The sequence below is a fragment of the Alligator mississippiensis genome, chromosome 1, assembly GCF_030867095.1.
Source record: "Alligator mississippiensis isolate rAllMis1 chromosome 1, rAllMis1, whole genome shotgun sequence".
NCBI classification, from domain to species: domain Eukaryota; kingdom Metazoa; phylum Chordata; order Crocodylia; family Alligatoridae; genus Alligator; species Alligator mississippiensis.
In genome coordinates this window covers 13412975-13440770 of record NC_081824.1, presented here as the reverse complement: position 1 = coordinate 13440770, position 27796 = coordinate 13412975, and the positions used below count along the sequence as shown (strand labels likewise).

At 45.4% G+C, this 27796-nt stretch overlaps 2 protein-coding genes across 4 annotated transcripts; one reads left to right on the top strand and one right to left on the bottom strand.

The window, feature by feature from the left end:
- The first annotated feature begins 211 nt into the window (after positions 1–211).
- Positions 212–27263, top strand: PLA2G7 (phospholipase A2 group VII). Of its 3 annotated transcripts, none has more exons than XM_014608411.3 (12): positions 212–355; positions 10105–10215; positions 12610–12733; positions 17570–17726; positions 18577–18670; positions 19287–19355; positions 20945–21092; positions 22827–22940; positions 23181–23272; positions 23699–23860; positions 26259–26407; positions 26925–27263. In XM_014608411.3, exons 3-12 carry the CDS (start codon positions 12635–12637, stop codon positions 27035–27037), a joined length of 1197 nt encoding a protein of 398 aa, XP_014463897.1. In that variant the 5' UTR covers positions 212–355; positions 10105–10215; positions 12610–12634; the 3' UTR covers positions 27038–27263. The 3 variants fall into 3 exon arrangements, with proteins under 3 accessions (XP_014463897.1, XP_014463894.1, XP_014463895.1); XM_014608408.3 differs by having other exon boundaries at positions 213–355; positions 12555–12733; XM_014608409.3 differs by lacking the exon at positions 212–355 and adding an exon at positions 9241–9447 and having other exon boundaries at positions 12555–12733.
- On the bottom strand, positions 5532–9137 carry IMP3 (IMP U3 small nucleolar ribonucleoprotein 3). The gene has a single exon (XM_014608412.3). It carries the CDS (start codon positions 8976–8978, stop codon positions 8415–8417), a length of 564 nt encoding a protein of 187 aa, XP_014463898.1. The 5' UTR covers positions 8979–9137; the 3' UTR covers positions 5532–8414.
- Positions 27264–27796: the final 533 nt, after the last annotated feature.

Below are 27796 nucleotides of genomic sequence, written 5' to 3'. Positions count from 1 at the left end.
CTGTGAATTCCTGGTCTGCAAAGGCTGAGCAGAGGCCCCAACAGCTGTGTTTCATAAACTTCCTGTACAGTGCCTCATGGAAAATCTCCTTCACCGACCTTGCCTGGCTTTCCAGCCTGCGCTTGAAACGCTTGGCCAAAGATGCATGTGTCAAAAGGAAGGGAGAGTTCAGTCCCTCCCCTTGTGGGAAGCGAGTCAGAGGCGGTCTGAAACAGAAACACCCTCCGGGAGAAAGCAGCAGCCAGCAAATGCTCTGCCTTTCAGGGACACAGAGCCCCGGCTGCCCCAGCACTGAGGCTCCCAGCTCCTTGCTGAGCCCCAGGCAGACCCGAGAGCAGGGGACAGCACACACAAGGTACGTGCAGTGGGATGCGCCGGAGGGCAAGAGAAAAGGAGTGGGAGGGGGAAGCTGCTATGAAGGTGATTTATAAACAGCTCTGTAAGCCTACACACCAACTGTGCCTCGCTGCCTGGCATTTTCAGCTGCTGGGTCTCTCCCTTGAACTTCCCCTGACTCCCACCCTCCTTCAAGACTGGCATCCCCTTACCCAAAAACTGATACATTATGTGCCACCTGCTCCCCCTACCCCTAGACTATCATTTCATCCCCTAAACTGGCAGCAAACCACCCCCTACCACATCCGCCACCCCCCAAGAAGCTGCCATACCCACTCCCTGAAGACTGGTGTGTGCAGGTCAGTGTTGCCAGATGTCTGATAATAATCATATTTGTATCATAATTTCAACTCCTGTATGTGTACAATCAATAATAGTAAGTGTTCAAAATATACAATAATTTTTGAGGCACCTAATTAATGCAACATATGCAAATCCCAAGTCACTCTCAGGAAGATTAAACTGACCTTTGGGTTTCCTGTTTTTGCTTTGGTTTGTTTGCAAAAATATTTATTTCTCTCTATAGATACATATGCATACATATATACACACATATATATACCTCCAACTGCAACACTCTGCCAAGTGGCCCCTGTGGCTCACTTGGCAGATCAAAGCACACTAAAAACCCATTACACAGCTCGCACCATGTGTCCGCATGCCTGCACACCCATCTCCATACTGGTACCCTCACCATGAGCATTTTTTTAGATGCTGCTTGCCTTGAAACAAAAAAGTTTCATCTTTGATGATTAGTTCTCACTCACTCACTGTAGTTACAGTGAGCAATATAAAGTAAAGATGACTTGTTCATATATTTTTCAGGATGCAATAGTTTTTCAGCAAATGCAATCATTTTGAGCTTCCAATATGATCATTTCATATTTCAGACCTGGCAATCCTGGTGCAGGCAAGCATCTCCCTGTGCCTGCAGAGGGGGGTTCAAGCAGGCCTGGGATCCCCTGAAAGGCACCTGACTGCAAGGTTCAGTGGGCCACCACCTCCCTGTGCCAACCCCGCACACCTGGCCAAGGGGAAAGTCTCTGCCTGGCTGAGGGGGAAGTAGGAGAGGTGCCCGGTGTTTGCTGCGTAACCACAGTGAGACAAAGGGCGGATGAGTAAACTAGGGCAAAGGGAAGCTGGCTGAGGGAGGGTGTGTAAAGAGGGAGACATGCTAACAACCCAGGAGACTTTACACGCTACCTAAATGCTCGGTGCAAAGCAGGCTGCACCTCACCCCCTGCAGCATTGGCTTTCTGAAGGCTCTTGGGAGTAGAACGTTATTAAGGGGTCCTCTGGATTTATGGTCATATAGCGCTGGCTAAACTGAGAATCTGGCCCCCCTCTGTGTTTAAATAACTTATGGCAGTCTGGAAAACTGGCACCTGATGGTAACCAGAAGACGCATTAATATGCACAGATTCATTCCCTGCTATTAACAACTGCCACAACTTCCTGTCATTCCGGTGCCTCCCAAAGCAGAAAGAAGTTGTAAGAATAATTTGGGAAGCATCATTTTAACGTATTGTCTTCCTTTGTGATAGAAAGTTTGTCACTAAGCAAGCAGAAGAGTCCATAGAGGTTTTATATGCTGGTGTTGCATGCCAGCCCAAGGAAGGGCAGGGTCACTATGTCCCAAGAAAACCAATGCTTTAGAAATAGCTGAGGGAGCTAGATTGTTAGCTAGGTCTGTTTCCAGCTGTAAGTGGGGTGTTTTGGTATTGCAGAACAAGCAGTAATAACACAAGGAGTCCTTTTATCTTTTATAATGAGCTGCAATTTTAAAAGAAACGATAAAGAGCCGATAGCACTCGCCCAGAGTGGAAGGACAGCCTTCAAGGCATATGACGGGAAGATCATCGCCCACATCCCATAAGTGACTTACTGAACTACCAGGCAAAAGGGAGATAATGCCACTATTGCGTGGGGTTAGGTGAGCTCTGAACATGTCTCCTGGATTGGACCCTGCCAGGAAGATAGGATTTAGGAATTCCCCATCTATATCCTGACAAAGCTTAGGCATCAGATCAGCACTGAGCAGTGAGGGTCTATCAGGACCCAGGCAGTCCCTTCGGATAGAAATGCAGGGGCCTAGGAGGCTTTAGCAGCAGAAACATGAGCAAGGTTTGGTTTTTAGCTAAGCAGAGAACCTGTGAATGCACCTGGAAGGTGAAGTCAGACAGATGGTTGACAGGGCAGAGACCCTAACTCCCCTGTGTGAATTCAGGCTTCGTTCCCCATCTGTAAGAGAGAAATATTTCTATCCTTTTACATTGTTTGATCTTGCAGTAACGGCAATCACAGAGGTATTCAGGAAAGTCTGGTTCACTCATAATCTGTGTCAAGGGCTTTGAAAACGACAGTTAGAAATGGTTGTAAAAGCATGTGATGTTATTGCTCATCAGAGGAGGTAACGGAAACTGCGCGTTCGGATGCATTAGGCTCAGCTGTGCACAGGCGTAGCAGTACAGAAGTCTGCACTTTAAGGACATTTTCTCTCTTCACATCCCTCAGTCTCACTTCCCCGGCTCATTCAGGAGCATCTGTTTAACCCTGCTGATTAAACTCTTCCTCTCTAAGAAAACATGCTGAAATGGGTTTACAGAGAAAGCCAAGGTCAGAAAAAAACGAAAGCCTGTGGTTAAGGTTTCAATGGCGCGCCCCAGTACGAGGTTTCCGGCTGCTGGCAGGTGAGTCAGTGCTCATTTTAGCCAAGACAACTCTGATGCTCTAGACCAGCACGCACTCCCTGACACTGCTTGAAAACTAACCTCTCCTCTCCAGACACCTTCCTCACTGCTGTTTTGAACCCTACATTTTAGGTGTCATACTTTTTAAAGGTCACAGCAGCCGGAAAACTCATTCACTCATATGGCAGTGTTTGGAGCAAGTTAATGGTTGACCACATATACAGGTCAGCCTTAGCTGCAATCTGAGGTCCAGTAAATCTGCATTGGCCTCACAGTAATTTCCCTACATTTGTAACTTCCCACATGGGAAATTACTGTATACACAGTGTTGACCACTTCCCACCACTACATATAATTTATTTGGTCAATCTAGCTGAGTAGCTGACCCACCCCGAGATCAACAAGCAAGGGAGCTCCTAGTCTAAGGGCTGGATACTGCCACGCATGTAAGGTTCAGGGAGCCGACGGTTTTGCACGGGAGAGGACTGCAAAACTTCTCTGGAAGCATGTTGAGTACTTACGGGGGAGTCCTTCCCCACCACCCTCTGCTCTACTCTGGGGTAGATCCCTCCCGAGCCCTCCACAGGTCTGAACAGGGGCCCTGCCTCCAGCAAAGTCCCCTGGATAACCAGGCTACAGTAGCACCTTGCATGTTGGACACCACTTGAAACTCCTCCACCCCTTATCACAGTTCTCTTTCTGCATTCTCCCTTGCACTTTTACCTTGTGGGCAGGGCATGGCATTTAGCTGCAGATAAACTGCACTTCGTACATATGCTTGTATACTCACCAGGCCCTACTCTGAGCAACACAAACCAGAAGGGAGGACGTGCTTGCATTACACTACAAGGTGACTACAACAAAATGTCACCACAAATGCTCCCAAAGAAAGCCCCTTGCAGAAGTCTAATTATGCTATACATATAATACAGAAACCTCTTCTGACTGCTTATTTCCTTCCAGCATGCATTTCTTTATGCCCCGCGCTAGTTATAGTTCTTTTAGTGAAGTATCAGCATGATCAGTCCAGACACCAAACCTCCCCCCACAACCCACATGGCAATAGTACATCAAGCTTATCTGCTTGCAACGATTTCCTCTGAGCAGACACCAGCAGAACAGTTGGTACATGGTATTGTACATATACACTGGTACTGTACATAACTTCCTTTTCAGAGAAAAGAGGCATCCTATTCAGCACACTTAAACTGGGTACAGCTTTGGTAGCATGCACACTTATCCAGCCACATGCTACACCTTGAAAACTTAAGGGCACATCTATATGCAACACATTGGCAGAAGCAGCAGGTGGGTAGTCCTCAAAAACTAGAAGTCCAAGCAACTGGCCTCATACATTGAAATATATATATTAGACCTTGATTTTCTGCACCAGCAGTGGGTGAGGGACCAAGAATCCAGAATAGCATCCTCAAGTACCAGGTTTTAATTAGCAACAAGTACAGTGCAGATTAACTTTACTGGCTACAGCACTGAGGCCCCCGTGGTTCTCTGCCTCAGTTTCCCCATCCATAAGATAGCATTAATAGTTAAGATGCTTGCAAGGAGGATGGAGGTAATGATGTGAGCACTGCAAAGTGGTATTATGACAACTGTGTGCTACTAAGGTAAAGAATGGGGCAGAATTGTGTTTAAAACAGAACGAAGGTTTTCTCTGGAGGACCATGGCAGACTGGAAAGCTACTCTCAGACTCAAGTAAATACCCACACCTTGCACCGTCCTGCAGTTAAACTCTGCACCAGATCAATACCTGCAACCAGAGGCCATTACCCGCTGCTTGGTCTAGCTGATGGCATAACTGGGTCTCTCTTTCCACTCAAGTTTGCAGGCATGATGGAGAGAAACAGTGCCTTGCCCTGAGTGAATATCAAGCAGTTCTTAACAACTGCCCCCTCTTCCACCCACCCTTCTCATACTGCCTGGCCTTTTATATTTGAGGTCCTGCAACATCCTTTTGAACTATTTCTTTGAGGAGGTAGATGAACTGGAAAGGTGGAATGGTTGCATTTTAGCAACTAACAGTAAAACAGCTTAACGGCACTGGAGCAGCATTTTGAACCTGTAACTATCAGCTAACCTCCAAACATACATATTTGCTTTCTTTTTTTTTTTTTTTTTTGAAATCTCCCACTTGGAAAGCACAGCAAGTACTGGATTTGAGCCACATCAAGTCACTTGCCTCCTTCAATTCCTAGTATATAATGAATACAAACTTCTTAAGTCTTTCACCCAAAATAATATGAAAACTCTTATTAAAGCCTTTGGATTTAAAGAAAGAATCATTTTTCAGTTTGCGTTCCTTGCTTCCAGCGCTTAGAAGTCTAATCGCCTCTTGGAGAGGTTTTCCAAGCTCTTAAGAAAGAAGATACAGAGAGATTATTATAAACAGCTCCACAGTTTCCACCCCTTTAGGAAATACAAAAGCATTTTTAAATTTCAAGGATTTTTTTTTTTTTTTTTTTTTTAATAAAAATTCCTTCTTTTAACCTCTTGGCTTGTCACAATAGAGAGAGGGTCTTAAAAACGCTTGTTTCATTGACATTCTGGATAGTCACAATATGCGGCTGGATTTCATTTTCTGGGTTTCACGTGTTAGCACAGTGCTGCTGGGTTGGTCTTGGCTGTGACTGAAAAATACTCAAATAACAGTGCTCTCCCTGCTTAGACTGTTCCCAAGGCATTTCTATTTGTATCTGTGAGATTTATACACTGCCCTTCCAAAAGGCTCAGGCGGTCTTACAATAAAAGAAAACACAGTTACAAAAACAGAATAAAATACTACAAGGTTAACACTTCCACTAGCTAAGGGACGAGGTTTTTAGATAGTGGGTTTTTTATTTAGACAACATATAATCTAATCATATATAACCTAAAAAAAAAAAAAAATCTTAAAAAAAAACCCCCAGCTAATTGTGTGTCTTAAAAAAAAAAGTCTACAATTTCATAATAAACATTAAAAACAGCTTCAAGGAAGATCAAGAAGAGATTGTAGCAGAATGGTCCTATTTCAAAGGCAGATTTAAGTTATTGCATTAAAAAATAAATGTCGCACTTCACTGGCCTAGCTAGAATAGCTTTGCTTTCTGTTAATATTTCTATTGCCTTTAGGAATGAACAATATTAACCCACGTAGTTAAGTGTGAAGTTCTTATTCTCTCAGGATTATGACTTGCATTCCTCTTCTGGTTTGAACAAAGATCAAGCTATCTCCAGGCTGCTGAAAATTTTACAAAACTTCTTTGTAAGGGTTGCCAACTTCAAGAGCTTGCAATACCCTCCCTTTTTGCTCACTGAAGGATCAGAGAGAGTATTTCCGCTCAGTTTTGTGTCAGGAATGTAATGCTATAAACAACTTTGCCTCACAGCATGTGTTTCCTCCTGCATGAGATTCCAACAGCCTTTTCCAGAAAGTCTGAAGATGTTAGTCACAAACAGTATCAGAGGGAGCAAAGTAGTTAAAAACAGCTTTAACTCCTTGAGAGTCCCCCTATTTTTCATCTTTGAGTCCAGCTAAAAAAAGAAAGCAAGTTTTAAAGACGGGCAGAGGACTGAAAAGGATTTGTCCTCCACGGTCCTTAGCTGTTGGTATGTTCGCCGCTGCCAGTCAACCCTGAATTAAGGAGCTGGAGTTCCAGTTCCACCGCAGGGGTGCCAGCTCTCTGTAGACCTGCAACGTGTGTGCGTGTGAAACATGTTGCATGTTGTAATGCACACAAGGAAGGCAGGAGACAGTGGCAGTTAAGGATGTTTCTTCTGTGACCTTGGGCATAGCAGTTGAAGGGCTGGATCCCCACTGGCATTTAGGCAGGATCTGGGCCTTAGTGCTTTGAAGTATCAGTTACCCCTCTGGAAACTGGGTCATTCCCAAGCCCTGGGTGTTGCCAGTGGTCATGTAAGCGCCTTAGGGCAAAGCTTCCCAAGAGCGCACAGCATTCATCCTCAAACCTCACACAGGAAAAGTTACCGTCCAACTCTGCAGACACCGGTCCCACAGACACAGAGTGCTCAGAAAACCGCCTGCACTACTGTAAACAGTCCCCATCCTCCCAGGAGAGTAACAGGAAACACCGCGCCTAACACTAACAGATACATTCCGACTAACACTGCACAAACAGGATTCATCTAAAAAAAACAAAACTGCTCCAGCCACACAGGGCAATTTGCTACTTTAAGGGATCATGAGCCAATGTCCACCAAAAAAAACCTACAAGTCTCCCACTGCCCAGTGCAACTGCTTGGAGATGTGATCAGACAAGGGACAAGAAAGCAGCTCCCCAGCCCCCACGGGTCCTCCCCACTAGAGCCTCCTTCGTGGTCAGATAAATTGTGAGCTTAGCCAGGACCAGGAGGAGGTTGATCAGGAGGTCCCAGGACTTGGTGGGGCCGCAGATGGGAAGCGTGCAAATAAAAAGGTGCAGGGAGCAGCGTGGCCAGAACTGTAGTAGGAGGCTCTGAAGGAGGCGGTAAAGGGGCTGCAGCTGGGCACATCCCACGCAGACATAGGTCAGGGTCTCCCTCTGGTTGCAGAAGAGGCAGATGTTCGGGACATCTGTGACACATGCCAGGTATACATACACCTGTGGCGACAGCTCAGTGGAGGAGCCGCCAGCTGAGGCTCACAGGAACACAGCAAAACGTCTGTCCGCAAGGGACCTTTGTCCTCACTGAACACGTCCCGCTACTCAGTGTCTGGACGGGACCCAGGGATGGGGTGGTAGAGAGTAGACCATAAACATGCAGAGCTGGTGGCGACACGCAGCCTGGAAGCAGACCTGCTGGGTATCCCCCAGCTTGCTGACACGGTGCGGTGGGGAGTGCCATGGGGCCTGCTGAGACAGGGGCCCCACGATGCGCTCTGGGGAGCTGGGGGATGCCCGATGTAGGCGAGGGCAGCAAGCCGCCCCACTCAGTTCCTTCAGCTGGAAAACAGCAGCAGGGCTGGAGAAGGCAGGTGCGACTGCGCCTTTAAAGAAACCAAAAGGCTTTTCCCTGAAACGCAATTTGTTTCTTTTTATTAAATAGGAGAAAGGGCGGAGGGAGGGGGTCTGGGTACTGCTGAGGATGACAGTTAATGCAACCGGGTCCAAGGATTTCTGAGAACAGGCCCGTCCGTGAAGGCTGATGACAGCAGAAGGGGACGCCCTGCCCTGGCAGCAGCTGCAGGCTGTATCGGCAGGTGCAGCCTGACTGGGGAGGGCGCAGACACCAGTCCTTGCCAGCTGGCCAGGACGCAGGGCGTCGCTGGAGGAGGGCGTTTCTAAGCCGCTGCCCCCGGAGCCTGGGGTCCCGTCCTGGCGGCGCATCCGGCCCTAGGCGGGCACGTCGAAGTCGTCGCGCTCCTGGTTGTAGTCGAGCAGGTGGCGGCGCAGGCGGGAGCCGGGCGCCCAGGTGATGAAGTCCTCGAGCGCGCGGGGCACGAGGAAGGCGGGGTCGGTGACGGCTTCGGGCCCCACGCGCACGTGGCCCTGCTCCACGAAGGCGACGGCGGCGCGCAGGTTGGGCGCCATGCGCAGGCGGAGCAGCACGCAGGGCAGGCGGCGGCGGCAGAAGGACGAGGCCGTGACCCGGTCGCACTGCTCCAGCGAGCGCGCCGAGCTCACCAGCCCCAGCGCCTGCAGCTTGCCCAGCAGCGCCGCGGTGCAGCGCGCGCGGAAGGCGGCGTGGGCCGGCGCGGAGCCCAGGTCGCGGAGGCGGCGCGCCAGGGTGCGCACGGCGCGGCTCAGCTGGTTGTAGCGCGTGTAGTCCTCGCGGCGCGGGAGCCGGTAGCGCCGCAGCACGCGCAGCTCCGCCGTGCCGCCGCCCGCCGCCTCCCAGCTCACCAGGTCCAGCCGCTTCAGCAGCTTCTGCTCGTGGAACTTGAGCTTGCGGACCATCCTGCTGCTGCTGCTGCTCTACGTCCGAGTCCGAGTCCGAGTGCTCCCGCCGCCGCTGCCAGCCACGTGGCTGTGCCCAGCGCTTCCAGTTCCGGGTGCGGGGCTGCGTTCTCATTGGCCGCTCCCCTTTGTGACGTCACTGTGCGGTCGAGCGTTCCGTTCCGCATTGTTCGGCCCCGTTCTGTGACGTAGGGTTCGCTCTCCGCCCCTTGCAGGCGCCTCCCCCGCAGGTTCTCTGCAACCTGCGCGAGATGTGCTCGGGGCTTCCCCCTGCTCGGATGGCGGAGGGCTTCTGGGGCAGGGTGTCTCGACCCTGGGCTGACATTGCACGCTGCCGCGGCTGCCCTGCTGCAGGCTGGGGTGCTTGGTTTTGTGGGCTTTTTTTTTAGGCTAAGACCAAAGTGTATTTCCTCTCTCTCTCATTTTGCCATCATCGTTTTCTTGGCTGGGGCTGCAAGCGAACTAGGCAGTAAGTCATGTCAAGCTCGGACCAGTGCCCCGGGTAGCAGCAGCATCCTGCGTTATGCTACTGCTGGTGCACACGGTGTCTAGAAAGCACCCAGCTTCCCGCAGCGCGCAGGGATTCCCAGTGTAGTGTGGGCCAGTCCAGTGTAACGACTGTCCCCTTCTTGTGCTACAGATTGCTGGCAGTCACCTACAAGTCAGTGTACTTGGTGCTCTGGGCTGCAGTTAATTAAGTCTGTGCCACAACCTATGGACAGACTTGGGAAACTATAGGCAAAATAGTATGCAGAAGCCTGACTTGTTATCCTAGGTTATCCCAAAGCAGCATTAAGTTGCCTGATCTCAGTGGTTTGTGCCTCACAGGAGACAGAATCTAGTTCTCAGGACTGTAATGGCCGGTCCGAAAGGCATTACGCCTGTGTGAAAAACGTGTTTTCAGGTCGGCTCCTGGGCAATCAGGAATTCCTGTCGCCAGGAGCCAGCCAGTATAATTGACTGACTTGGGACAGACTGCAGAAAGCAAGCTCTGAAGGACTTAGGGAACTGAACTATACTTTCAAGTCATCTCCTAATTTTGACCCCACCCTTGAAAAGGCAACACGAATAAGCAGACCTGGATACTAGCTACTCACATGCTTTTGTGTTATTTTCTTTAACAAAGGTCATGACATTGGGAAAGCAAGAGGAACATTAATAGAAGAACCCTTCAAATTTTCCTTTACTTTTGCATTCTGGACTGACAGAAGGAGATCTGGAGAAACAAAATTAGTAGGTAAGAATGGGTTTCAGTGTGCTCAGCTATTTCATTTTCATTCTTCAGTGGGCTCAGCTATATTTCATCTGCAGGAAGTAAAACAAAAGAAGTAGGATTTTATGCCATTTCTATGTCCCAGCTCTGCCTTTACGGGACCTCCTCATCCCTGCAAATGCCTGCCTAAGAGCAGCTGCAGGGCCAGGCCTCACATGCCTGGGTTCTCTTCAGCACAGAGTGTGACACTGTTCTGGGGATGATGCCGGCTGGACTCAAGCACAGGAGCAGAGGTCAGGAATGCTGATCTGCATTCCCATCCCTGCCAGAGTCTGTGGAGCTTCAGACAGATCACTCCTGTGCCTTGCCTTCCCCACAAGCAAAACAGAGATGAGTCTCCTGTGTGGTTACTTGTGTCATCACTGACAGCTAGGAGAAGTGGAAGTTAGTATTTTATACCTACTTCACTTCCTTCTGTGGAGGAAGAAATGATTAGACTGGGACCAGAACCATAAAGAATCCAACAAGAAGGATTTGTCAGAGTGGTAGCCTGACATTCAGTTTATCAGAGTCTGGAAAGCATTTTGAGATCTAGAATGCAAGTCATGACAGCACGGCGTGCTTGACTTGGCCCACCCTTAAAATAACTATGGAGATGTGTGTCACACGCAGACACATAGATTCTATATACCTCCTGGTCACTCAAAACGTGATCTGAAATGCTGATAAAGTTCTAGCCTACATTAGGCAAGCCACTAGCAAGCTTGCGGTTTGTATGTGGTCACAGGTACGTGTGAGCACTTGGCCTTATCTGCAGTGTTGAGGAAGTTGTAAATACTCCAGAGCTTAAAAAAACAGGCCAATTTTGTTATGTCTTTTCCTCCATCCAGTTGCATACATCCAACAGGGAAAGTGCTTCATGTCCTAACACTAACTTGAGACTGTTTTTAAGCAGTTGAAGTGCTGAGGTTTGTGACATAGCTACTGACCACAGGTTACATATTTATTAGGGGTTTATGATACATACTCTGCTTCTGAATTAAAATAAAGCAATTCATCTTTTAATACTTCATATACTGTATGTATATGTGTGTATACATACATACATATATATGTCTAATATATAGATAGATATAGATATATCTAGATAGCTATAAAAAACGTTACTCCATGTCAAAGCAAAGGTGGAAAGAAAATAGGATAGTTCTTCAATGGGATCTCAGTGCAACTAGCAAGGGAGGTTGGGGAGCAGAAGGAAGGGATTCAGAGATCATCTAGAGGTGGAAGCTGTGGAGAGAATATATCAGGAGCTGAAAGGTGGGGCAGCAAAGGGATCAGAATGAGGCATCGGCTGAAAGACAGGCAGAAGGAGATGGGGGCTAAGCTGGGATGGGGCTGTGCAGGGGAGGCTAATAGAGTCCCCAGTTTCATAGAATCATAAATTGTACGTGTGTGCATGCACATGTATGTACATGGGATTAAAGTGACATGTCTCCCCAGCTGTGTGACACAAAGAGCTGCACTAAACGTGACAGCTGTGTGAGGGGATGGTGTTGTGCTGCCAGAAGGGGAGCCCTCCAAAATGCTCCTCTCAGGCTTTGAACAAAGATGGAACTCCTACATCCAAAGGCAACCTCCTGCTCCTTGTGAGACTCATATGTCAGCTCATAATCAGGGGAGGCCACATCAGTGCAAAAAGCAGCTTTAATTTATGGTTGAACCCTAAACCTCTGTAGCTCTGTCCAGAACCATCTGCTTTTTGTCTTGCATGAACCCCTGCTTGCTCCCAAAAGAGAGAGAGACTCTAGCTGTTTTCCACCATCTTAACCACTCACCTCCCCAGTGCCCTACCACTGGGTCCTGCTGCTATAGCTTATACTCTTTTGCGAATATAACCTCTGTCTGAATCTGGCCCTTTAGTTCTGTATAAAGCATTTTACCCTCTAATGTACAGACATCTTAAAACTACCAATCTGACGCTGCGTACAAGTGCTATGCAGCCCCGTGGGACAGGAAGTGAAGAATCCGGATAAAACTACAGGGAGTTGATTGAAGTGGGCAGACTGTAATTATCAAAGGAGGTTGAATTTTCCAAGGAAATCAGAGCTCACATCCTCCCCCTCAGCACATGTACAAAGCAGCTATCTCCCCCAGTCCTCAGCACTTCAGTCAATACCCTGCACTGCTGAAATTCTATGATCTGTGTTGTAGAGGAAGTCTTACTCGATGACACACAGTATGGTCCCTTCTGGCTTTACATCTGTGATTCTCATGCATGGTTCTTTGGACCCCAATTGGTAGCTTGGTCCCAAACCTTAACATCCTGAATCTTTGTTCTCCTGTTCTTTTTTCCATTGCATCAGTTTGCTGGTCTGAAAAGAAGAAAAGAATCTCCCAAGGTCTGTTGTGGTTTTTTAGGTTTGGCTGTTAAAGCGCTGAAGAAATGGGAACCAAAGGCACTGCCAAGTTTTACAGGATCCCTGAAGGGAAGGGGCCTTATTCTGTTGGCTGCACAGACCTGATGACTGATGACACCGTTCAGGTAGGACACCTATATCTGTCCTGTCCCTCCCCACTTAAATCACTAGCCCAGCACTAGTGTTAGATACTGACTACATGGAAAGGTCTGCTTATTCAGGTAGGAAGAAAATCGCTGCTGCTCAGAACTAGAACCAAGCCTGCTTAAGCAAACAGTATTTTTTTTAATGACTTAAGCAGTGGCAGAATTCACACTGGGTGGTTAGTGTAGGGCAGACAGGTAACACCTCTGGTCCAAGAATTGCTGTTAATGAGCTGATATGGTGGATGCTAGGATCAAAATGTTATATGAAACTGACAGGCAGATAAGTACCTTCCTCCAGCCTCCCAAACTTCGGGGGAGTGCAGAACTGGATCTAGATCTAAACATGAACGTTGTCGCTTAGGCCCACCTCTGAATACAGCTGAAGAGCCCAACCCCGTTATCCTATTTGAGGGAATCCTCCTACCAGCTAACAGCAAAGTAATTCACAGCAAATTCTTTGGGGCATGGCGGGAAAATGTCTATTCCTCATGGGGCAGGAAGGATAGGGAGGGATCAGAGGTTGCCACCCAGTGAAATGAATTATATGCCCTACCCCTGTTCTCAGGGAGATGCGTCAAGGAAAGACAATCCATACAGAGCCCTTATGCACCCCAGTGCCTGCCTTAAATTCCATCCTTCCTGCTATTTTGGTTCCAGGGGAACTTGCATTGAGGTCTCTATTGACTGCAGCATTTTCCCACCCCACAAGTCCCAGTGACATTTGGAGGTTGAGGGGTGGGATTGTACACAGCATTTCTGCTGCATTGAAAACAGCATCATTGCTTTTTGAATCATGTCTCTTTGCCTCTGAAATTGGTTAGTGATGTAACAGAGCTCTCCAAAGTCTGATAGCATAGGTAGAAAAAGGTAATAACCAGTTACCAGGCCACAGCCCATACTATGCTGATTTGCATTTACAGATACCCTTGCCTCCTAATTTTCCTACACAATCTCTTTTGCATTTGCATTGTATTTTTAATCACCAGAAAAAACATAAATGCTGGAATCTGTCTGTCATGATCATTGTTTACAGTGTTCATTTGCACATTTTTGTCTCTGCATTTTATAGTGTGGCCACCATATCCCTTTGGGTAGTTGAAATAAAGCTTAAGGGGTTCAAATTTGCTCTCATACCTTTATCAGGTAAATGATTTAGATAATTAAAATTCTCTCAGGGCTATTTGCAAACCACTTTCGCACATTTGTAAACAGTTGCTCCTCTGAGTAATCCTCCATGGAGTAATTTCATATAATTATACCAACGTGAATTAAGGTTTTGTGGCCTGTTCCTAAATACGTTTTCAACATGAGGGCCATAAGAAAGTGTTTTGTGTGACTGAAAATAACTTCTATCTAATGATCCTTGGGGTCTATATAGTAACAGACTGACAAACTCAAAATTTCAGACAATATGGAACTTTTTAACAGGTTTAGTTTAAAATAGTTCCTAATGATTCTCTTGTCATTTTGCACACAGTCCTGCAGTTCATATATTTAAGCAAAATACAACATGAGAAAGAAAGATATTTCAAGTTTGGTGCAGATTCAGTAGTGCACTAAGCAAGAATGTTTTTATCTGCAGTTCTTAGCTGCATCGACACCTCCTTTGCTGTATGAAATGGCTTGTATAGAGCACCCCCCTGTGGTCTGCGTAGAAAAGCATTGGGCTGTAATTTGGGTGATTTCCCTGGTTCATGAGAAGATCCGGCATTAGGGAATTGGAGAGGGGAGTGATCAGTAACTGGAATGAAAAAGTAGAGGGGAAGAGAGACCAAACAGACTTGGGAACTTTGTGAGTAGATGGCTTTGGAGGAAAAACAAATTATATAAAGCACGGAAGAAATACCCTGGAAGGCTATTCTTCATAATATTTTGCTGTAACTGTGTACAGCTTTGATCTGGAGCTGCCCAAGTGCTTTACAGAGAGGGTACAGTAGATACCGCTGGCCCAAAGCCTATTTTGTATAAAACGATCTAAATGCTCGTAGGTTTTTCCCAGTGGGTGCTCACAGGCATTAACGCCCCCCCCCCCCCAAAACAATGCTTTAATTTAAACTCGACACAGGAGCCCCACACATGCCCAGAAGAGGCATTGTGTTAGTTGAACCTGACTCACCCAGCGTCTGTATCAGGCACTTTAGTGCAGCTTTTTGGGGGCTTTTATCTAATAGCTGATTCAGCTATAGCTAAAAGCACCAAAAAGCCCCACTGAAGTGAACAACTTCTACAGACGCTGCAGAGCCAGGTTGAAGTAACACACTGCTTCTTCAGTAAAGCATGGTTTGGGGGGGGGTTTAATGTCTGCAAACAGAGATCTAACGTGTAAAACAAAAACAGCCATGGGTCATGGGTACTGAGCACCTGCTAATTTATTTCAGTGGGTGCTTGAGCCATGGAGTACCTACAGAGTCAACACCTATGTAAGTGCTACTTGCATATCTAAATGCAATTGCCTGAAGAGTGCTTGGCACAGATTTCAGGACTTCTTGCCACCTGCACAGCTGGTCTGGTCCTTCTGGACAGCTTTGCTATAGCCATGTCTGCCCTGTGGTGAACTTATTCCACTTTGGGTAGGTGTGGAACTGTGCGCAAGTCCCTAAGGGTATGGCCAGAGGAAAAACAGCTGGGCCGATCTGGGGGGTATGACTCAATTGTTAGGGGGACATGAAAGACCCAGATTCCAGGCCCTGCTGCTACTGGTCCACTTTACCTAATACCCATTTCATGCAAAACGTAGGAAATCCGCTAGGTGGGATATAGACCTCCTGAGGTAGAGATGACAATTTAAGGACAGTTTAAAATATTTGTTTCAAAGAAACGGATTTTTTTTTAAGGCGTGACTATAACAAAACTAATAGATTTTAACCAAAAAAAAAAAAAAAAAAATTCTGTTCAGTAGCTGCAGGGTGTGTTATATAGCAGACCTAAATCTGCATGAAATGACATACACATACACTGAACAGCAATAAAGGGATCTTAAAATCCCAGATTGCTAAATTCTAAAAACGTTAAGATGCGCTATTGGGTAGCCAGCCTGCACGGAGCTTACCCAAGCTTGAGAGAAACTTCTGAAGATGCAAAGGTCTCGAGACACCTGCAGATGGAAACCTCAGCAAGAACAGGAATGTGAAGCTGAAAAGCACCATCCAAGGGCAGAGCTCTGCTTTGGTTGCCCTAATGTAAAGCTGCAGTTACACTAATATGGGGAAGCAGATATGCCTAAATTAGTGATTCTTAACCTTGGGGTGCCACCAGATCCTTTGAAGGGTGCCACAACATGGGAGGAGGTAAATAAATAAGCACAGGCTCAAGTTTGTCCTTGCTTGAATGATACCCCATCCCCACTGCCCAGCCCCTCTGCAAGGAGGTAAGCCTGGCAATATATAAATTAGTTTTTGAAACTGGGTGCCACTCAGTGGGCAAAAGTTATGGAGTCCAAAAAGGCTGAAAATCACTAACTTTGTCTCCCTGTGGTCAAGCTGGATCTAATTAGCTTAGAGCTCCTACTGGCTCAATCTCCTCCAGGATTCACAATTCCTTGCAGCTGGCTACCCAGAAGGCCAGATTCAACAGGAGGATGCATATGACCTACTGATTAGGATTTTGCTGGGAGGTAGGTGTATGTTCAAATCCATTCACCAGTGTGAGGGGAGGCCTAGAAATGGAGTTTCCACTGGAGTTTCTATGAAGCTATTTGGTAGGAGAGACTTCCTTGCTTATCTGCCTTGTTTTTCTCCAAGTAGTTTCCACACAGTTACATGCCTAACCAAGTAGAATGAGACTGCTGCAGAACATACGCGGGTGTAGTGACCTTTGGAGCACATTCTGGACAAGCACCCCCGCCACCATTTTTAAGCGCAGGGCTACTGATACCCAAGACGCAGTGGTGTTTTAAGTAGAGTAGCTTTTGGAGCGGCTCTAATTAAAGTGCCACCCCTGGAGCACATGGAAAAGTGCCCTTATATGCTCTTAAGCCAAGTAGGGTTTGGTCCACTATCTTCAGTTTACAGACAGGAAGCTGCAGCATGGAAAAGTGTCAGCTGTGCATCAAGTCAGTGCCACAGCAGGGTATCGAGCCCGGGTATCCTCATTCTTAGTCCATATCTTGTACACTAGAGCATATTGTCTGAAACTAGTCTGAAGGCAATGCAGATGCTGAATGATTCAGACACTAGGGGCTGGAAGGGACCTCGCAAGATCATCGAGTCCAGACCCCCTGCCATAGGAAGGAAATCTGCTGGGGTCAGATGACCCCCGCAAGATAAGCACTCATCTTCAGTCACATTCTTCAATGAGACTGAAGAAAAGGCACTTCAAGATACTGTACAGGATGAATTGAAGAATATGGAGATAAGGATAAATAAACCAGTTAGTGAATATTTTAGAGCTAGTAGGGTAGGGGTGTAGGTTGTAGCTGTGTTGGTCTAAGGACATAGGCAAACAAGGTTCTTTAATCTAAAAATTTAAAAAAAAAATCCAACTATTTAAGTTGGTCTAATAAAAGATATCAGATTCACTCAAAGAACCTCGTCTGCCTTAGAACTAGTAGGGAATTTGTACTATACACCACTTGAAATTAATGCTTTAATGTCAGTTTGGTTGAGAAAGGAATAATATGTAACCAGATGCCAGCAATCATACTTGATTCTTTGAAAAATACAGTGCCATTGCTTTGGGATAAGAGCGGAGCCTTTTCTACTAGTTATTTTTTTCACAGGACTCTTCCTTAGAACTTGTGGCAGGATTTTAACTTCTTAAATTCTTTGGCAGGAAGATTTTTCTTTCTTCTCAGGATTGTTTTCTCTTTTGCTTCAGTCACAGGCAAGCTTCTTGCGTCTGTATTATCCTTCACAAAATACCCTGAATAGTGAAGAAACACAGTGGATTCCCAGGAAAGAGTATTACTGCGGACTTTCGGAATTCCTTAACATGTACCGGGTAGTAGGGGAGAGACTTCTGCAATATTATTTTGGTAAGATTAGTTTATTCTCATTTTACTAGTTAAATGGTACATGTTATACTCAGGTTCTCTGTGATACTCCACATGTAAGGAATAGGTTACAACTGCTGGAGCTCAAGGTAATTCCCCATGTAGAGTTTATACTTATGGGTGCTTCCTGAGTCTGGGAGGGCACCTGCAAGCACGACCATTGGCATCAGTGGCGGGGCTGGAGCTGACAAGCTCCCGCTGGTGCTGCCGTTGGCACGGGGGTGGAGCTGGCGAGCTCCCACAAACAGTCCCCGGGGGGCACATGCCCCCCCACCCCGTGCCCACCCTATGCATTGCCTATGTTTACATTACTTCTCACCTCCCTACTGTGGGGCAGTAACATTCAAACGATCCTGACTGCATGACACGAGTAGTGCCCAAATGGATGTCTGAAACTGTTCATGGTTGCAAGCACTATGGATAAAATAAAGCTTTGTGCAAAGTAAACACTACTAGGGAGATTTTCAAATCTGTAAAAGGCAGGTAGGTGCCAGGCTTCAACAGAAAGTCATTGAGAGTTGGATGCTTTTTGTCCTTTGAAGCCTTGAAAATTCTTCCCTGCAGCACTAGAGGCATGCATGGGCCCTGTGCCAATTCCCTGCCCACCAATGAAATTCTGGCTTCTGCTTAGTAATGAACAGAGTTAGCCTTATAGTACAAGATCCACTCAACACCAGATTCCAGTTCTTGGATTCTCCTTGAGTATCCCCCACAGCAATCAGTGGGAATGCTTGTAGAGTAAGGAAGCTACTCAGAGAGGCTGGCAGCACTGGTCTTAAAGAAATGGTTGAATGAGATGCAAAGCTAACTGCAAGTAACTTGCTTTATCTAGGCTCAGTGATATGTCCTGCAAAATGGAACACCGCTTTCAAGCCTGGAGAAAAGTACCCTCTCATTATTTTTTCCCATGGACTTGGAGCCTTCCGGTAATTCTGCAACTGGTTAACACGCAGTTTGTTGCATAAGATTGCAAGGGGAGAAGTGTCCCGTTGATGTAACTTCATTGAGTGTAGTGGTTACACCATGGAGGAATTTAGCCCATCAAGCTGACAGTTCTTAGGAATTCTTGAAAGCCATTTCAGTTGTGAGAGATAACATGCTGTTTTAACTGCTTGAAACAGGTTTAGAAACAAGGGGTCAGGCCCTTAGCTGGTATAAACCAAAATTAATGCCAGTTCATAAAAGCTGAGGATTTGGCCCAGTGGATGGTGTTTTGTTGTCTATTTCTAATTTAGAGATCAAAATAATTTTGTCCCAAAGGTGTTGTGAGGTTTAATGTTAGTAAAGCCCTTTGAAGGGGCAGAGTGCTATTTCTATCTGTGCTGTTTCAGTGATAGTTTCTCAAAACTGTAACAGTATCCAATATGGGAGGTGGAAGCATGCTTTAATGACTTGCACCACAAAAGAAACCAGCTGCTATATGACAAAGCCAGTGATTTAAAGGGGAAACAACTGTTTTGGGTATAGGGCAAAAACAATCTTGATATTGTTTCGGGAGCAATGTAGTGTGTATAACCAGACAGACCATGCTTTTGATTTCAGGACTCTGTATTCAGCTATCTGCACCGAGATGGCATCGCAGGGTTTTATAGTGGCTTCTGTAGAGCACAGGTATGTATGTACAGTACATGGCTTGTTGGGCCTGTCAGAAAAAGTCAAGCATTTTTCACAAAGTAAACTTCAAGCTCTGAACAACATCTTACAGTTCCTTACATTTGAAAAACACTTATTCTGATGGCAAGAGAATCTTTTTTTCCAGAAGTTTCCTTAGTCCTTTAAGTCTAAAATAATATTTAGGTGTACACTGATAAAAGATTTTCTTGGCCGATACTGGTAGCCGATTATTCACCAAACATATTGGCTGATACAGATCTGATAACTGATTTACAGGAGCACAGCTGGCCAGCGTGGAGAGCAGCACCCTGCAGGTAAATCTGTGAAGGGGAAGGGGTGGGGAGTGCGCAGATCGAGGTCCCCATGGTGAGGGAGGAAGTGGGGCAGGGGCTGAGGGCACTGCATGAGACCCAGGGTTGGAGTGGGATGGAGCTGCAGGCAGCTAGTCCAGGGGATCAGTGTCCCAGTGCTTAAAAATGGCAGTGGGGGTGCTTGAACTAAAGCTCAAGTGAGCTTTAGTTCAAGCACCGCCACCACCATTTTTAAGCTCAGGGACACTTTTAGGAGCAAAGCCAAGCGGGGTGAGGGCGAATGCAGGCTGCCTGCTGTGGGCTTGGGGCTCTCCTCCCTGTCACCTTTGCCCTGGGAGCCCCACATTGGCCACACATGCCTCGCCCACACAGCAGCAGGGGCATAACTTGCCACCTCCACTGCTGCCGGATGGGCAGGGGACAGCCAGGCTCCCAGGGCGAAGGCAGCAAAGAGCCCTGAACCCACAGTGGGCAGCTTGCCTCTGCATCGTACACAAATCTGTGGGGAGGGGGCACGTGCCTCCCTATACCTCTCCCAGGAGGTGCACGCAGTGGCCAGGAGCCACCCACCCTGCCAGATGAACTGCCTGTGGCTCCAACCTGCTCCCCACTCCAGCCCGGGTCCCATTCACTACCCTGGCCAGCTCCACTTCCTCCCTGTGGGGGCCTCAATCTGCCCCCCACCCCTTCCCCTCCACAGTCTTACCTGCAAAGTGCTGCTCTCCACGCTGCCCAGCTGCAATCCTAGCCATATGTATGCTATGGCTGTGCACATGCATATGGTGTCCTGGCCAGAAAGTATCAGTAACACTATCGGCTACACTGGCCAAAAAAAAGCCAATAATGTTAATTTTCCTTTTATTGGTGCTGATCCGATATATGGCACTGATATATCACACCTCTAATAATATTTTTTTTCTTAAAACCATAACTACTTCCCTATGGCTCAACTCTGCATCTGAATAAAGAGAAAAATTTGAATTTCTTCTCCAAGGACAGAAGAAGCTACAATAACAATTGTATGTTAACACTTATTTTCAAATTTGCTGTTGCGGTCTTTTAATTTTAAGACTCTAGCAGAGCAAAGTCAGTTCGCTTTCTCTTCCAACTGTATTATCTACATTTAATTATAGTGCTGCTTTAGTTAACTTCTGGATGTTGGGAGGCAGTCTCTTTAGCTATGGGGTGAAAATCCTGGTACCACTGATGTTAAATGAGAGACCCTATGAAACTAGAAAGGTGAACACACACTCAGAAGGATTTTCTGTATCATAGAGACAAATCTGCTTCAGCAACTTATTACTTGAAGGAGAAGTCATCATGGGAAGCACAAGAAGAGGCTACATCAGATATAGAAGAGGAGTGGATATATTACCAGAGGCTAAAAGCAGGTGAAGAGGAGCTTCCTCTGCGCCACAAACAGGTGTTTGTTGTGGGATTCTCCCCATACCTTCTCTGGGACTGGTTAAGGCTAGCATCTATGCAAGGCCAACGGTCACATTTTCCATCCTGGAACAGTTCTGGGCTACCATCTTCTGCCACCCCAGCAATGGCCATCAGGAGCATAAGCTGCAATTTGTGACCAACCTAACCGGGCTGGTAAAATCCACTGCTATAGGCCTAGTTATACCAGTAAAACACACCTGTTTTCAGATGCAACATTTTGCTTAGGGGTGAGGGCTGGACTGAATTATGCCAGTGCTGCCCTATTTTGACCCAAGAAAATGGTCATAAACTTAGGGCCTTTCAGGTCATTCCAGCTAGGAGGAGCTGACTAGATCTGATATTTCTTCTATGCAATTCTGTTTACAATGTTGCTGATTTTCTTAAGTGCAAGGGGCATCAACCAAGCCAGAGAGTGTTTCCAAGCTCCCAACCTAAACCTCTCAGTCAGCATGCCCCCAAAAAATCTCCCTTAAAGCTTTTCCTCAGTCATGCTACATTTGTTCAGGCTGTGCCTGAAACTTCCTGCTCCGTTTCTGCCCTCCTGGGGGACGTGTGTGTGCACACTCTCTCAAACGGCTTGAGACGTACCTTTTCATTTGGTTTTAAGGCCATTATCTCCACTCTCTTAAAAGAAGCATTCATCCAACAAGGTTTCACCCCACCCATTACAATGTCAAGGCACAAGTCTTGCCATGATAAGCTGCATCCACACTAAGGGGGCTAGGCAGGTACAGTTATCCTGATATATATATATATATATATATATATATATATATATATATATATATATATATATACCTGCCAAGTGTAGATGTTGCCTCTGGGAGAAATTTTCCTCACTCAAGCCAAACCCCAAAGTCAGTGGACACGTTTCCATTGATGATAGTAAGTTCTGGATCAGGGCTTTCATGGAGTCTCTGCTGAAGGTGGTTCCAATGAGTTAACTTATACATCCATAAAGCAACAAGTAGCATCTCACGCACACATCTAACTTCCTACTGGAAACACCAAATTCTTGTTATTTATAAAAATCTTGATATAACTCGCCAGTATCCCACAAACAGTTCTGCCAGTTAGCGACTTCTCTGATGGGGCTGCATGTCGCTCCCACTTAGAAATCTAGTTCCAAAAGAGTAAGAGAATATTTCCTGCTCATTAAAATAAAGGAATGAAAAGCAATTCTTAAACATCTTTCTGAACATGTTAAAACCTCATGTCTGAGCTTCGCAACAATCTTTAAGTAACATATGTACAATATGAGATGGGCTGTCTAATTCTCATTTAAGGTCTGCCTAGTTTAAAACCAAAGCTGTATTAACACATTTTACAATTTTGATATGATCAAGGCAAGTTGTATTGGGGGATATCAGTTCAGTGAGCTCATCTTAAGGGAAGCCAAGCATTCATCCCAAATTGAAGCTGTCCAGTAACACTCACAGTTGAGTCCCAAGTGGGGTATCAACTCAAAGCCCTTGTATCACTTAAATCCTGAGGAACAAATTCCCTGCTCGTTCCCAAGAGCACAGCTCTTTTTTCAATCAAGGGATCAAGTCTGGTTAAGAACAGGATTTAGCATGCATCTACCTAAACAAATAAGTGGTCCTATTGATTTGAGGCCCACTGATTTATTCTTAATTGTTTAACTAAAAGCCTGGTAGTTTGGTCTTCCCATCCCAAAGGATAATTGTTGCTGACTTTCATGTGTGTCCAGGTGCAAGAGAGAGCAGAGGAATGCATCAGAGCTCTGAACCTCATTCTTGATATCAGTTCTGGAAAACAAGTAACAAATCTGCTGTCCTTAAACTTTGATTGGACTCTCTTAAAGGTGAGTGAAGAGATGTGGGCTCATTTTGTTAACAGCCCGACAGTCCTGTTTGATTTGCTTTACTATGCATGTATTTAAACTAGTAATCTCCCCAGAACAGCCAAACATTAGGCATTAATAATTTTCCTCTCAAGCTATCCTACTGACAGCTGACGTAATTCTGCAGTCTCAAGCTTTTAATGTAGATATTAATATAATTGAGAGAGGAATGTCTTTTATAGTCTTTTTTTTTTTTGGCAGGATTCAGTTGATACTAACAGGATAGTTGGGATGGGTCATTCTTTTGGTGGTGCTACAGTAATTGAGACGCTCAGCAGAGAAAGTAAATTCAAGTAAGTATCATAATGCAAAAACAAGCTAGTGTTTTTTTATGTAGAGGCACTAGCTTATCAGAAATCTTATCTATTTAAGTATTAACCAGGATTACAGTCTTCATAGAAGTGGTAGTTTTCTACTTCCCAACAACTCTTACTTCTCTGAGCTCAGGAGAAAGCAGATGAGTATTTCTCAAAAAGCTATCATTTGCTGGTTTGTGCTGTGAACCTCTGAAATTCTGGCAGGACTTCTATCAGAGATTAATGAGTACGTAGAACAATGGTCTTCTCACTTCATATAAAATGGACTTCCAGGTTGAAATGAAAGCACTGTATCCACTCAAATCTATTTATATAGAGCCACTTACCCATGCTTATTGCAAATCAAAGCATGCTGCAATACCATGTGGACCGTTCTTTCCATATGATTGTTATTCTTACCAGATGTGGTATTGCCTTCGATGCCTGGATGCTGCCACTAGACGATGAAGTCTATCACAAGGTCCAACAGCCATTGTTGTTTATCAACTCAGAAAAATTCCAGTGGGCCACTAATGTCATGAAAATGAGGAAGCTTGGCAAACAAAACAAAATGATCACCATCAAGTAAGTATTATAATCCTATAGCCCTATGATAGTCTTTAGTTGAGGATTGTTTACTTGTAAGGTTTGCAAAAAAAAGCCCAGTACTCTAAGCACATTCGATGTGCTACCACCAGGTGCAGTATGAGTGTGTTAGTGCCTTGCCAATTATTACAACTTCACCCTCAGAACTTATTACAGAAGGTGTTTTCATCTTCAGATCAGCTTAGGTGAAAGTTTGACGCCTTATGTAAAGCCCTGCTATATAGCAAAAGACTCATGCCCAGATCCAAAGCCCTGAGTTCAGCAAATACCCTACCTTTTACAGCACTTGGAAAGAGGTACTTAAGAAAAAGCAGATGTGCAGAGAGCAATCGAAGCTAGACAAAAAGAGTAAAATGCTGAAGTAATGCAGGGTCTAGGCACTTTTTAATCGGAGAAAGAAGCTCCATTTATTTGGGATTCTGAGCTGTAAACCCTCTCCTGGAATCAGCCAACTAAATTCTATCTAGAAGAATAGAAAAAGACAAGCTCCTCTCCATGCTACCCAGTAGCCCAACTGAGTGCTCTAACTTCCAGGATGTGGAAGAAAGGGAGTTCAAGTGTTCTGGCTGCCAGGTTATTGATTCTTCTAGGATACATCTCTAGCTCAGATTGGAGTTTTGCTGGAATAGTCCCAAGCCTTAGTCTACCTACTTCCCAGTGTCAAGCCTTAGTCAACCCCAGGGGTGGGCAAAATACAGCCCATGGACCACATGCAGCCCACCAACTGATTGGATCCAGCCTGTGGCTGCCCCTGCAGTGCTGCACGGGGAGGGGTGGGCAAGGAAGTTTTGGCAAGTTGTTGCATGGGGAGGGAGCTGGGAGGGGTGGGGGCCAATGCCAACCCAGCCCACAACAGCTCATCAGAACTCCCTATGGTCCAAATAATTGCCTACTCCTGGTCTACCCACACCCGTTTCCAAGATGACTGGACTAGAGTTATTGTATTGACTCATGTGCGTGTACACACACACCCCCCCCTCTACCTTTAGGAAGAACTTCTTCACAGTTCGAGTGGCCAAGGTCTGGAACGGGCTCCCAAGGGAGGTGGTGCTCTCCCCTACCCTGGGGGTCTTCAAGAGGAGGTTAGATGGACATCTAGCTGGGGTCATCTAGACCCAGCACTCTTTCCTGCTTATGCAGGGGGTCGGACTCGATGATCTATTGAGGTCCCTTCCGACCCTAACATCTATGAACCTCTCAGTAACCAGGTTGGCTGTGGTACTCCTCTGGGATGTGCCAGACTTAGGTTAAAATCCCTGCCATAAAAAAGGAAATTCAATCTGGGTCTTCCACATCTTGAGCAAGTGCTCTAAACATGATTCTGGAGTGAGGATCTGTGCACATATTGTGGTAGATGGACTCCCATGTGTTCTGCTTTTGCTGTTATTTTTCATATACCAGACCCTGGAAAGTAGTATTTTTGTATCCAAGTTGGGAGCTTCACAGTCAGTTACAGCTGCAACCCACCATGCAACCCGAGTGGGACTTTTGGCCAGCGGCTCTGCATAGATCATTCGCTCCCTTGGCTTATCCATCAGCTCTTTGTCCATATTACCTGCCACACTGCTCACCAGTCTTCCTTTGCCATGAAACTACAGTTGTTCCACCACATTCTGGGCAGTGGAAGCAACTATAGAGGTTGCCTTTACTAACTAAACCTACAAGTTATGCATCATAGATCCCATTTTAGGACTTGCTACTAGAAGCATCATGTGTAAGACACTTGAGGCAATTATTCTACACCACCTGGCACGTAGTCACACTTCCACTGGACTACTGTATACAGTTTTCATTTACTTAACAAGAAAAGAAAGTGGGAAAATATAGTAAGTCATCAAACATAGAAAAGTTTTTTCTTTTCTTTTTTTAAATAGAAAGACAGCCATCATTTGTTCTTCATGCTCATTGGGAGTAGGTCAATAATTGGGTTAAATTTTGCATATACAAAGAAAAAAATTACCTACATGAATAGGAAAATATAGGACAGTGTAGGGAGGTTGTGGAATTTTCTTTAGTGAAAGTTTAAATAGGTTAGAAAGGTGCATGGCAAGAATTTTCTAGGTACATACCTCTTACCTCAAAGCAGGGGGGTGGACTAGATGACCTTGGGATCCCTATGGAGTCTATGACTATTGCAGCCCTTCAGGATCTCTGTTGCATACCCAAAAAATCTTATCCAGGACATTAGCAATGTTTGTGAGGCCTATATTCCAGGAGAGAACTAATATGAGAAATAGCAAGATGCAAAATTAGTACAAGTCCACGCCTTCATCTCCTATTTGCATACAGTGAGTGCATCCTTACAGATGTCTTTATTGCACGTTTTGCCTTTTGTTGTATAACTGCCTTCCTGCGACTTCTACACATCTGTTTACAGGGGAACAGTACATCAGAGTTTTCCAGACTTTACTTTCCTGACTGGTCAGTTTGTTGGAAAATTTTTCAAGCTAAAAGGAGAAATAGATCCAAATATAGCTATTGATATTTGCAACAAAGCTTCATTAGCCTTCTTGCAGAAACATTTAGGTAAGTAACTACATTCATTATTGTGCCTTTAAAACAGAAGTTCTTCTCAAGTTCTGCATCTGCAATGAGGTCTTCATCTTTATTCAGCCTCTCATGCCCTCTAAATAAATGATTTATAAAGTTTTCTCTAGGAACCAAAAAGCAAAATGTGAATTTTCTCAGCATCTGCTGGGATCACCATTACAAAGATGTACACGTCCTTTACCTAAGTAGTCAGCTGCTTTTCCTGCAGCCTTGTAACAAGGCAGGGGTTTGGGAGGGTGTTACTTGCATGTGCAAACCAGGTTAAAGTGCCTCAACCCAGAAATATTTCAGGCTTTTCTGTTGTTTTTTTTTTAAATAGATCAGAAGCTTTACAGCATCTCAAGCTTTAGGATGCTGTATTTATCAAGCCAATTTAGAAAACTAAATTTTGGAAAGCCTCTTAGAAATAAATAAAATCTAATTAAAGGAACTCTGAAGTTCCTTCAAGCAGTAGTTGCTTTGGTCACATTTGTTTCATTTCTGCTTTTCAAAGGTCTCAAGAAAGATTTTGATCAGTGGGATCCTCTTGTAAATGGAGAAGGACAGAATGTTATTCCAGGCACGAACATCAATCTACCTCCAGATCAGCCTGAGTCACTAGACTGATGAAATATTGCCATGCATCAAAAAAACCACTTTGACTAACAAAAACAGTGCTACAGAAGTGGCTACAAGGTTTTGCTGGGATTTTTTCTTCTTCCTTTGGAGGTCAGGAGTGGAATAACTTAACAAGAGAGTGACTGTGACATCAGGTGGGGTCCGGTTACATTGGAATAGAAGTTTAAGGTTTTACTTTTGTTTTAAACAATAAAATACTTATTTGATATATTGATTTTAGCCAACTGATTAAATGATGGTGTCCTAATCTAAACAGGGCAAAGCAGCTAGTTATTCAATGCCTGGAAAAAGTTGAAGGGGGAAGGAAGGGAAGGACAGGATAGCCACACACAACTTGACAGCAGAGTATAAAATGGCTTCAACCAAAAAAGGCACTATTTTTCCAGCTGAATTCAAACTGAAGATGTAAGACATCACCATACTTATTTTCAAGGAGTACTTTTAAAATGATATATGCAAGAGAATAAAAAGTGTTTAAAAACAGTTGAACATCACTGTTCTGCAAGCTATAAACTCCCAAGATAGTTAAAGCTGGACAAATTGGTAGACAAGGTAGGGTCCTGAGAACTGGATGTGCTTGAAGTTGATGTGGAGAGGGGGCAAAAGGAGTGAACTGTAAATGGCGTACAGGAGTTTGCTCTGGGGCCCATTCTTATAAACAAACACACACCTTTAGATACATTTAGCAATAATTCATAGGTAAGGACCTACCGAAATCATGATTTCATGGAAAATGCGAAATCTGGT